Genomic DNA, 11,937 nt, shown 5'->3' with positions numbered 1-11,937 from the left:
AGGGACAGGAGCCTCCTGCCTTTCTTCTCTGTCTCCCCACCTTCCAACCCAGGCCCGAGGAAAGGACTTCGGCCAGACCCTGAGTCAGGGCTAGGATGGCTGGGGCAGCCCTCTGAGGTCACAGGAGACTGAGTGACCCACTGAAAATGTCCCCAAACGGAACAACTTCATCAATACCATAGCTGCACCTGGGTAGCCTGATACCGTTCCCACTGCACTGGGACAGAGCTGTCACTCACCCGCCCACGTGCCGGAATGAGGGGGGCAGTAAAGGGCCGGGGCAGGTATTTTGCAGTAACTCCTCAGGTAAGAGGGCTCTGCCTCTCCCCACCCTGTGCTGAGAACCTTTGCCTTGGCTCTGGCTAGGATAGTTTTTGTTGCTGTTTTTTTCTGGTTTGTGTTTTGTTGTTTTTTTTTTTCTTTTAGCTGTGCTGCACGGCTTGAAGGATCTTAGTTCCCCGACCAGGTATCAAACCCACACCCTGGGCAATGAAAGCACAGAGTCCTACACTGGACTGCCAGGGAATTCCCCGGCTAAGATAGTTTTTAAAAAACACACAGCAACAGCACAGAAACCCAAGTTCAAATGGCACCTCAGCTTGACATGGCGGGGGGGGGTGCTGCAGGCAGACCCTCGTCTCCAGTCTCCATGTTCTGGACTCCCCCCACTCCTCCATGGGCGCTCCCCAGCCTGGGAGCCACTTCAGAGCCCCCCACCACAGAAAGGCCCTGAGAGGCTGCAGCCAAGGGGTCTGAGGGGGCCCCTTCCTCCCTGAGCCGTGTCCTCCTCAGATCTGACTGGGAAACGCCCCCCCAAGTGCAGCCCCCTGCCCTTTACCCACCAGAGCACCTCTGGTCCTTCCCATTCCCGCCTGTCCTGCACTCCTTCAGGTGGGGCAGGGCCGCTCCTCCGGGGCCGCCACCTTCACTGTAGAATATCCCATGTCTCAAAGGCAGGACGAGCACACGCGTGCGCACACGCGCTCACACATGCATGCGTGCACACACGCACCTTTTTCTTTCAACTTGAGCCTGAAGAACAGTTGGCTACATGCAAAAGATGATAAACTTCGTTTGTCGTGCAGGTACGTCCCAGTCCTTGGTCCAGGCTCCAGCCTCAGGTCCTGACCAGAAGCTCAGGCAGACCCTCGGGTCCCCTCCATCCCTCTCCCACCGCGTGGCGCTTGCCAGCCTCCTCGTCCACAGGCATCAGACGGGGGTCTACTGGCCATGTCCCCGACTAGGACCAAGTGAAAGAGGGAGAGGCTCAACAGAACCCCACCGTCTGGGGCCCTTGGACGCCCCCCATTCAAGCGCAGTGTCACCACCCCGAAGCTCAGATCCCTTTTATTCTGATCACCACGTCACTTTGGGGTCCTCACAACAGCCCTGTGAGGTAGGGAGCACCCCCGCATGAGCACACAAGGTCTCGCCGGGCAGAGAGCAGACCCCGGGCCCGGGAGAGGCCAGGGGTCCCCACGGGGAGGCCCCTCCCACCCACCACCTAGACTGTCCCTTGGCGTCCCCGGCTCAGAAGCCGCGCCGGACCCCGCAGCAGGCCTGGCGTCAGGCACAAGGGGGCGGCGGTCGGGAGGCTTCACTTCAGCATGAGGACGTGCACGAACTCCTCGTAGCTCACCTGCCCATCCCGGTCCATGTCAGCTTCCCGGATCATGATGTCCAGCTCCTCCTGGGACACCTCCAGCTGGGCCATGGCCTGCTTGAGCTCATCCATGCTGATGTGGCCGTCGCCATCCAGGTCGAAGGCGTGGAAGGCTGTCCTCAGGTCATCCGCTCTGGCCCGGGCCTGAACCCCCTTGGCTACCACTGCCAGGAACTCCTGGGAGCTGATGACACCATCCCCGTCTGTATCCTCCCTGGCGATGAACCTCTTCAGTGCGGCCTCTGACGGGTTCAGGCCTAGCTCCTGGATGTTGATAGCACTGTCTTTGTCCTTGTCGAATCTGTCGAAGGCCTCCATGAACTCGGCCACCTGCTCTTTGGACAGCTGCTCAGCCATGTCTCTCACACCTTCTACGGAGCTCCCTTCTGAGCTTGCTGCCAACCCGCCCAAGGGGCTCACGTCAGAGCTGGGACAAGCGGCGGGACCGAGGCTGTGTCGGTCTGAGGACAGAGCTCCAGCGGCAGCCTTGCCACAGGATGGGAACCCCCTCCTTTTCTGAAAATCCGAGCAAAGGGAGCAAGAAGACTCCCTCCTCACCCCACGTCCTGGGGTGAAATCCTCCTCCGAGGGAGGGACAGCCGGCCACAGACGAGAAATGCAGGAACTGGAGCGGCCGGTCTGCCCAGGAGAGGTGGCAGGCACCCCGGCCTCACCCACTCCCGATGGCCAACCACAGCACCCCAGAGGCTTTTCCCCATGTGATTCTCACAGGGACCCTGGCCAAGCTGGGGAGGGGGGCTCAAGAGGGCTTCCCCAATGTTAGAGACAGGGGTGGGAAGGGGAGAGGAGCCTCCCTCAGTGGACAGGGCAGGCCCTGGAGGAGTGAGAGGGCTGTGTCCAGCATTCCTGTCCTCTCTCGGGGCTGCTGGCCAGCTATCATCCCATGGAGCGGGGCTGGTGGAGGGCAGATGGTGGTAGAATTAAGTGGGATTCTCCCAGAATGGCGCTGCAGGTGTCATCACTCTCCAGCCCAGCGTGGCTGGCAGATCCTTAGGCGGGGATACGGCTGCCTGCCTGCCTTTTTGCTTCGGGAAAGCGGGTAGCCAGTTGCATGCAGAGCCTGGTGCACAGGTGGTGCTGAGACTTGTTTATTAAGTGAATGTTCAAAGTGTGATTTCAGAGCTGAGGGGAAGGCTTCCTGTCCCTACAGAATACTCCTCCTCTAGCTACCCAGTTTCTCTGATTCCGTTCTATTAAGACCAGAGTTCTCCACAGAGACACCAGGAAGGAGGGGACCCTTCATTTACAATCCCAGAGCGGTCCTGCCTGGGAGCTGCGGGAAGACGGGAAAGCACTGGGCTGGAGTGGGCAGCCCCTGAAGATGCCAGGGGGTAGGAGGATGTAGAATCGGGTGGCTGAAGCTGTGAACTTGGCCTGGCTCGTGGGTTTACTAAGTTAGCCCTAAGCACAGAAACCCATTTAGAAAACTCCCTGGACCCACGGTCTTACCTGTTTCATCTCTGCCCACTGCTCTGCGTAGCAGAGTTTAGATCAAGAGCTCGGGCCATGGGGACCCTGCAGGAGGAGGGGCATCCCCTTCCTGGAGGATGTTGAGTCCCCTGCAGCTGTGACAGGACGGGTGACCTGTCCAGGGCGGCTGGGTGAGCCCTTGGGGCGGAAGAGCCTTCACGCGCAGTAGCCATGTGTGCGAGAGTGACGTGTCTGCATGAGTGTGTGTTGGTGGGAGGTGTGCAGGCCTCCAGAGCCAGCACGAAGGCGGGTGGCTTCAGCTTCCCAGGGCCCTGACCCGGGAACACACGCCAGCGCGTCCACTGCTGTTTGGGTTTTGTGGGTGAAACACCGAGGAACCTGCAGGACAGGTCTTGGAGGCTCCTCTGCCTCCCCCGACTTGCAGGGACCTGCCCGTCCCTCCCTCTGTGCCAGTCTCCCTGGGGACGGCCTGGCCCTGCCCTTGCCCGGGGAGATCCACCCCGGGAAGCGAGAGAGGACACCGCTCGGGAGTCACTGTCACCCCGGGAGACCACTCCTGGCTCCGCGCCCTTCTTCAGGGGCAGTAGAGACGGAGGGTGATGGGGCTGCCCTCCCTGGAGCCCTGCTGGGCCCGCACCCCGAGCACAGGGCTCCCACCGAGGCCACAAAGCAGGTGGTTGATCACTGCCTTTGGACCCGGGAAGCTGTGGGTACGGGGCTGGCTCCCCACAAGCCTGGGGCGGGTAACTTCGCCTCCCCTGTGGTAGATGTTGGGTCTTGTTTCCCACCAGCCATCTCATGGTTCCCAAGCTCACCCACCCTTATTGTTATCCCGCGTTTGAGCACCACCGCCCTGGGTCCCTTGAGCATCTTGCTTCCAAAGCCTGTACATAAGCCACAGATACGTTTCCAGGTCTCTTCTTGGACAGATGTTTAATTATTAAAACCATCTACGTATCTGCAATGATTATCCATCGCTGCAATTTTCCCAACCGCCGTGGTTCACGGTCTCACCAATCCAGACATCCTTTACCTCTCACCCCTAACTCTAATCTCAGCCTTCTTTTTCCTCTGATGGGTTTCACTCCTATACCCACCTCCTCTCGTAACTCTTTTAACTCTTTTACATTCTAAGAAGTGGCCGAGGCTTTTGTCTTATCTACACAGCTGTCTCCTTTCCGTCCTCATCATAAGACCCTAGGAGCCCTTTCTATGCCACCATAGCTGTGGTCTCTCTCCCACAATCCTGTCCAGCCAACCAACAATGTGTTTCTCATCCTGCTGCTTTCTTTTGGGAAATTGCTCCTTCCTGCTCTGGAGCCTCGTATCAGCTTTAACTGGTCGACAGTGAGGAAGAGCTCTGTACACGATGCAACACGGCCCCTGGTACCCCTGCCACCCTCGGTGATGGGTTGATGAGGGCCTTTTGCATCTGTGTTCAGTGATGTCAGTTGCCACCAGCTTTACCCTTTCCTTGGACATCCATCCCTGCCTGTCAACACCTCATTGCCTAACCTGGTAGAGCCACGCCCATGCCTCTGCCCCATTTATCTGGGGGAGAGGGTGACATTCATATTCACACCTGAGCTCCTGTGTGCCAGGTGCCATGCAAAGGGCTCTAAAGGGTGATCTCATCTTGTCCTCACTGTTTATTTCTATGTTCCAGATGAAGCAACTGAGGCTCAGAGAAGTTATAAAACAGGTTCATGGAAGAGCCGGGAATTTGCATCTGGGTTCGCCCGACTGCAGAGCCCAACCCCTTCTGTCCCGCATCACGGCACAGCTCTTCTGATAGCCAACCTTCACACGCCAGCTGCTGAGGACACCCAGGCCCTGCCCTTGGAGCCCTAGTGAGAGCTGGCAGCCAGGCTCGACCTGGCATCAACACCTGACTGCATGAACTGTGGCAAAACACGGGCACAACTCTGCTCAGGGACCTGGCTTTGCTCTGGCAGAAGGGTGGGGGCTGTGGATTGATGGTAAGACCACAGATGAGCCTGAAGGAGATGTGTTTCAATCCCCGCTCTCTGCCTCTCACCAAGTACCTGGCTGGGCGGCACAGCCCAGATGATGCTGGTTACCTGATTCGAGTCAGTTTTACATTTTAAATTAGCTAACTGGGTCAGTGGATTTGGTACACAGGCGGTTCTCAGGACATCTCTATGAAGTCCTTGGAAACAATTTTACCGAGAACGCCATCATTTTGCAATATCCTTTCAGCATCACCTGCAGCCGTCAGTATGCATTAAGTCTACCATTGTTCTCCTATCTTCCGGAACATTGTGTGACAAACTGCCCTCTGATTCTAGCTTGACCTCCTCTCTATCTTGAGACCCTTGTCTCTGGCTCAACAGATTCCTTTGAACTTGAGGTTTTCCCCCTAATTTTATTCCAATTTCTTCACCCATATTAGTAATGGCTGTGCTTGCTGAACAGGTGGAAACAATGCAGGATTTTTGAAGATCTCTAGCCTTTAACTCTCCTTTAAGAGCTTTCTTCACTTTTTAAAAGCATGCCTGACCACTTTCTGGCATCTTGAAAAGAGAGTGGAGCTTTTTCTCCTTCCTTGGTCCTCCGTTTTATTATAATTTTGACATCCTTCTGTTCTGTTCTGGCCGGAGTTCTCCTTGTCCTGCTCTCCACGCCCTCCCCCAGATCCTGGCTTGACTCTCCTGCTTGATTCCACAGTGCGCAGGATCAGAAAAGGAAGGTGTTTGCTGTTATGTGATTCTCTCTTTTTTTTCTTGTTCGTAGAGCCTGTCATTTATACTGGCCCATTTCCCTTGGAGTATATTCCAAGCTGTTATCATTTACAGTGAAAAGTACTCTAAACCAGTTCTAAATATTGGGTTCACAGTTTTTTGTTTGTTTGTTTCCTCAAGCTACACCACTTTCCCCTGAGATGCATTTGCAATTCCTTCCTCCAAGTGGACTTTATTTGTATCTAGAAGCCACAGTTTTGGAATCCCCTGTTTCATTTTTAGCAAGGTGTTGGGTGGATTGGGGCACAGCCTGGGGGGCCCTTTCTCTTACTGGCCACCATGAAGAGCTCCCCCCCACAACCCAGAGCACCCTCCCCTTCCCCAGCACTTCACGTGTCATGCATCATCCATGTCCTTTCTGGAATGAAAACTGCCTGCCCAGGGTCTCCTCTCCTGAGGCTTCCCTCCGAAAGGTTGCCTTGGCCTTCACCCCATCAGGTCTAGGGGTCAGGGGCTGCCCAGGCCTGGGGATGCTCTCCAGAGCTGACCACAGAGCAGCCAGCTTTCCCAGGTGCCAGGAGGCCCATCTCTCCTGCATCCAATTGGTTACAGAGACCACACAAATGTTGGTTCTGCTAGCGCCCCACTAGCGAAAATAGCGATTCCAGCTTTTAGTCCCTTCTCTCCCAAGAACTCAGATCAGGCACGAAACCTGTGGTCTGGGTGAGGAAATGGAGGATGGAGGGGGTATTGGGGGTGGGATGCCAGGTCCCCAGACAGACCCTGCACTGAGCTCACCCCTCCTGTCTCTACGTCCCCAGGCGGGCATGTGGAAGGCTTTCTGTTGGTGGCTTTCAGAGCCAGGACTGGACCTTGGTTCTCCCTGGGATGCTGGGACCACACAGTTGATGACACAGCGTCATAAGCCCCCTCGCCCCATCCTCCCCATCACACAGGCCACGTGTGGCACGAAGCCCGCCCCCCCACCCCTGCCTTCACCCAATTCCGGTCAGTCACTCGTCCCGGGAGACCTGAGTTCTATCCCAGCACAGCCTCCACCCAGCCGTGTGACCTTGGTCAGAGCCTTTGTCATTCATTCAACAGATGTGCCGGAGCCAAGCTGGACCTCGAGAGCCTGCAGTGACCAGACACTCTCCCTTCCTCCAGGGATACTGGGACTGGAGAGAGATTCCCTCTGCAGCTGCAAATGCCCTCGGGTCCATTCCCCAAGGACAGCCGTCCTGGGCAGCATGAAGAGGACCTGCCTTGGAGCCAGGAGATCCTACTGCGAGGCCCATTTTTGTCCCTCACTAAGCAGTAGTACAGACCTGGGTAACTGCTCACATTTGATGGGTTACAGTGTCTGGAAAATGAGGGTGTTGCACTGGATGGTAGCTTTCAGAATTTCATTAGCAGTCGAGCCACGTTGCAAATGGAATCTTATTCGTATGACAGATAATCGTTAATATTCATTGGGCTCTTACTGTTCCAGCTACCCTCCTGAACCTTCCATGCATTGACACACAGTGCCCTGGGCCACACTGCGCCCAGTTTACAGGTGAGGACCATGAACCAGAGAGCGGCAATTTGCCCAACACAGATGAAGCGGTTAAAAGCAGACGTTCCTGCTTGGCGGTGGGGAAAGGAAGGAAATCGAGTTGCTCCGCTTCACCTTCTCCTGCTTCCTTGGCGTCTCTGGAAGGACCTCTGCAGAGTCCAAGGGTCTCTGAGACCAAGTTCAAGTCCACTGGATTAATGACCTCAAAGGGAGCTGGAACTGTGATTTTCCAAGCCACTTTGCTCCTTCTGATGGCTTGTCCAGGTGCCCAGCTCACACCCCAAGCCTCCTGCTTCCTCCACACCTCACGGGCTCACCATTAGGTACACGCATCCACACATGAAGGCTTGAGCCTCGTGCATGTCCTCGTGCACGCGCGCGCACGCACACGCATCTTCCTGTATTAAACACAAAGGTTTTCATCACCACCGTAAACTTCAAAGTCTTGGAACTTGGAACCAACACCTTTCCGGCCTCTTAGTGAGTCCCAGACCCCTCGGGGGAGAGCAGCTTGTTCTCCTCAATGTAATTAGCACCACCACCCACCCACCCACCCCGTGGCGATGGGGACTTAGAGGAACTGATGGGCCTCCTTAACCACTTACCAAGTGCGTCTTGATATCAAAAGATTTGTAGCACGGAGTTCTAGCGCCTCAGCAGTATCAGTCCCTGTAATAGTTTCAGTTTGTCAATTTTTTTCAAAACATCAGATACAAGTTTGAAAGGCAGGCGGGTCATACACGTGAGCCCTGGGCCCTCCAGCCTGCTCTCCTCTGGCCTCTGCCCCAAGGCCAGCCCAGAACCCCTTCCCCTGCCCACGGACAGGGGAAAATTGGGAAAAATTACTGAGCCCTCAGGAATCACAAAACATCGTCCTTTTCCCAGGAAAGCAGACTTTGACTTGTTTGGCTACTTTTATTGTGAGATTTAGCACCGATGTGCTTTGGTTTTGGGTGATGGTTTAACTCTGAGTTAATCAAAGTGGCTCTCAGCAGATAAACACAGGCCACTTTATGTCCCTGTGTCGCCTTGGGCATGAAAGCACGATGAGGCCCCCAGAGACACTGAGGGTGCAGGTGGAAGGATTAAAGGCAGGTGGGGCCCCGGGGTGTACCCTGGAGGCTGACTTGAAGACCAGATGCCTGGAGAAAGCAGCAGGACCTGCCAGGAGGACCCGCCAACCCAGGAAGACCCAGGAAACGCTCAAAACAATCCAGGCCTTTGGCTGCCTCCGCACTCGGTGGACTTCATTCCGCAGGTGAGACCTTGAATCATAAACGCAAACCACCCGGCAGCATGTGATCCCTGAATAGGAGGCACAAGGCAGTGCCTGTGTCCTGGAAGGTGACGTGCCTGGTTATTTGTCAGACTTCAGTTCAACGATGCACAGCTCCGACCCAGATCAATGGTCTCCTCCCTGAACTGAAACTGCAGCCCAGCCCGGGACAGGCCTGGAGGAATCTTGATGATTCACACGAGGCCAAGACTGAGCAAACGTCATTCTCAGAGCTGGCTCAGGCTCTGAGGCTGGAACGGCCTTCGGTGGGAGGTGAGAACAGCCCAGGACCCCTGGTTCCCACACAAGGAGCACCCCCCCATCTCCCCAGCTGAGAAGACCCTCTCCTGGCAACGAGTGTGACTAAGAAAGTATTGCTTTTCCCGTGGTCAGTATAAGTCAGAAAGTAGAGCAAAGCGTCACCAGCCCCTCCCGGCCTTGGAAAGCAAGAAGCACTAGAGGAGCTGGTCAAGACTACGTGTGCAGTACAGAGGCCACCGCTGTCCCCAGGCGAGCCTGAGCTCCACTGTCGGTGTCTCATCACCACGTCCCGTGTTTGTCTTTGTCCGTCTTGTTGCTTCTTAGACTGTGAACTGCAAAGATCCCAGAACAGCAATGCAAGCTGCATGCCCCCTGCAAACCCAGGTGTGTCTCATCATTTCTGGGAGATTTAGGGATGGAAAGTCAGAGGTAGGAACTTTAGCTGCTGAGACCAAACACCCCAAAGACAGCCAGAGACCAGGGATAGCCCTGCACTCACCCTGGGAAGAGTGGGTTGGAATCGGGGAGGCCCCAAGGAGCTATTGGGAGTTTCCAGATTGTCCCTAAAGCCACAGGGGAGAAGGTGGAGGCCCTACCCCAGGTCCTTGGGCCACACTCCACTTCCCAGGACCCTCTCCCACCTCCGCCCTGAGCCCTCCCTCCGCCTGGTCCCTCTAGATTCACGCCAGTCGGACATTCGGCTCTGAGGGGAGAAGTCCGCTCTCCACTGGATCTGCCAGGCCTCATCACCCTGACCGTGCTCGGGCCTCTCTAAGGAGCCGGGCCAGCATCCCATAATAAAGAGCAAGTCGGACAAAAGTGTCAGGTAGCAGACAGCTTGCAGGGAGTTGAGAGGTAAGTCTATCCTCCTGAGGCCCAGACAGCACGACTGTGTGCATGGGGGTCGGGTGCACATTTCTAGCATCAGTGCAGGGGTGTGAAACTGGGGAGAAGCCACAGGTGGAGGTACAGATGGTAAAGCATCAGCAGCTGCTCCCGGGGTCCACACAGAGGTCACCCATCCCCACAGAGCCGCTCGGCAAACCTGCGAACAGTAAGGGGAGATGACAGACCACACAGTGGATAAAGTGGGCACCTGGGCAAGGGCATCTGAGGCACCCCATGGGGTTTGAACCACAGGGAAGGGCCTGAAGAGACACATGGGTCCAACCCTCCTGCAGGTGGAGGCAAGGCTGACCCTCCTGTACTCTGTTCATTCAGTAAACATCTCCTGGGCACAGGGGCCATCCTACCGCAGAGGGCTTGGCAGGGGAAGAAATCAGAAGCAGCCTTGCCTCTTGTGAAAATTACATGGGAAGAAACAGAAAGGAAGCAGATCCACAGGCAAGATCAAGGTACAAGTAAAAGTTATGAAGAAAATAAAGGAGACTAAGACAGGAGGGATGAGGTGGAGGAGGGTGGTTAATTAGAAGTGGGCGGTTGGGGAAGGCTTGGCAATGAAGCGATATTTGACTTTTGACTGAAGTGACAAGAGGGACCGGCTGCTTGAAGGTCGGGGAACAGAGTGTCCAGGCAGATGGAGCAGCTCGTGCAAAGATACCAAGGTGGAAATCAGGATGGGAGCGTTCAAGGAGCAGAAAGTAGGCCAGTGTGCTTGGCGCAGAGTGTTGTGGTGATGTGGCCAAGAGGGCCACCCTAGGGAGTTTGGATTCTACTGAAAGCCAAAGAAAGACCATTATAGCGTTTCAGCAGAAAATGACATCACTGAAGAATACCACAAAAAGGGAGACCCATTACGAGGCTGGGGCCGTGGTCCTGCCTGGAGATGACACGGCCTGGCGCAGAGGATGTGTCGAGGTGAAGCTGAAAGATGGGGTATGAGGTGTGAGAGAAAGGGAGGAATTAGATGGGCTCTGGGGTTGGTTTTGAACAACTGGATGGGTTTTTTTTAAGAGATGGGGAGATTGAGGGGAAGCAGGTTCAGATGAGGACCAACGGCTCCACTTTGTCATGTTAACTTTGAGGGTCTTTCCAAACATCAAATGCAGGGGCTCAGTTGGCAGGTGGATCCCCAAGGAGCTTGGCAGGAGGGCTCTGCACCAGCAGGTGTGTCCCAACATTTCCCGCAACAGAGGATACCTACTGCGTGTGAGTCCCCTGCCTCCCGAGTAGGTTTTCCAGGTGCCGAGTAAGAAGGTCTAAGACTGAGTTGGGGAGAACCGCGAAGAAAACTGCCACAGGCGGGGAGCTCTAGGAATTGGAAAGTCTAGTTCCTGAGTTTTCAGCTTGCTGGTCATCTGACCTTCATGCATTTGCTAGTTCTCACATCCTTCATCTGTAACGTGGAGACACAAGACAATAGGAATGAAAGTGCCTGATACACGCTTGCCACAGAGTAACTGCCCAATGAACAGGCAGTTGACCCATAAATATTCCACTGGAAAGGTGTACTATGCTCTGAGTGTTTGTGCCCCCGCCAAATTCATATGTGGAAATCCTAACCGCCAGGTGATGGTATTAGTCGGCGGGGGCCTTTTGGAGGTGATGAGTTCCAGAGGGAGGATCCTCCATCAATGGGATTAGTGACCTTAAAGAGAGCCCAGAAAGGGGCTTCCCTGGTGGCGCAGTGGTTGAGAGTCCGCCTGCCGATGCAGGGGACATGGATTCCTGCCCCGGTCTGGGAAGATCCCACATGCCGCGGAGCGGCTGGGCCCGTGAGCCATGGCCGCTGAGCCTTTGCGTCCGGAGCCTGTGCTCCAAAAAGACAGTCCAGAGAGGGCCCAGGTCTTTTCCATCCAGTGATGGAGGACACAAGAAGTTTGCAACCTGGAAGAGGGCCCTCCCCCAGCCAGGCCGCCCCGGGGCCTCAGACTTCCTGCCTCCAGGACTGTGAGCAATAAGTTTCTGCTGTTAACAAGCCCCCCAGGGGGTGGCATGTTGTTATAGCAACCTGATAACACTAAGACAAGGTGTTTGCATTTTGCTGGGGGGAAAGGAAGTAGATAAGTAAATGTTAGGGCTGGTGAGTGGCTGTTTGGAAATGGGGGGGTGGGAGAAAAAGAGG

At 55.4% G+C, this 11,937-nt stretch overlaps 2 protein-coding genes across 2 annotated transcripts in view; one reads left to right on the top strand and one right to left on the bottom strand.

Annotated features, from left to right (window-relative positions):
* Positions 1–1,597: 1,597 nt before the first annotated feature.
* Positions 1,598–2,020, bottom strand: LOC103074817 (calmodulin-like protein 5). The gene has a single exon (XM_007465843.1). The coding sequence runs from the start codon at positions 2,018–2,020 to the stop codon at positions 1,598–1,600; it is 423 nt and encodes a 140-aa protein (XP_007465905.1).
* Positions 2,021–8,421: 6,401 nt separating this feature from the next.
* Positions 8,422–11,937, top strand: part of LOC103074541 (calmodulin-like protein 3) — a 27,796-nt gene continuing 24,280 nt past the window's right edge. Inside the window, 1 exon segment of the mRNA XM_007465842.1 lies at positions 8,422–8,470. Coding sequence (XP_007465904.1) covers positions 8,422–8,470 — 49 coding nt within the window.

This window comes from Lipotes vexillifer, unplaced genomic scaffold, assembly GCF_000442215.2.
Source record: "Lipotes vexillifer unplaced genomic scaffold, Lipotes_vexillifer_v1.1 scaffold7, whole genome shotgun sequence".
In the NCBI taxonomy this organism is placed as follows: domain Eukaryota; kingdom Metazoa; phylum Chordata; class Mammalia; order Artiodactyla; family Lipotidae; genus Lipotes; species Lipotes vexillifer.
Note: the sequence above shows the minus strand (reverse complement) of the source record. Positions and strands in the feature narration are given on the sequence as shown.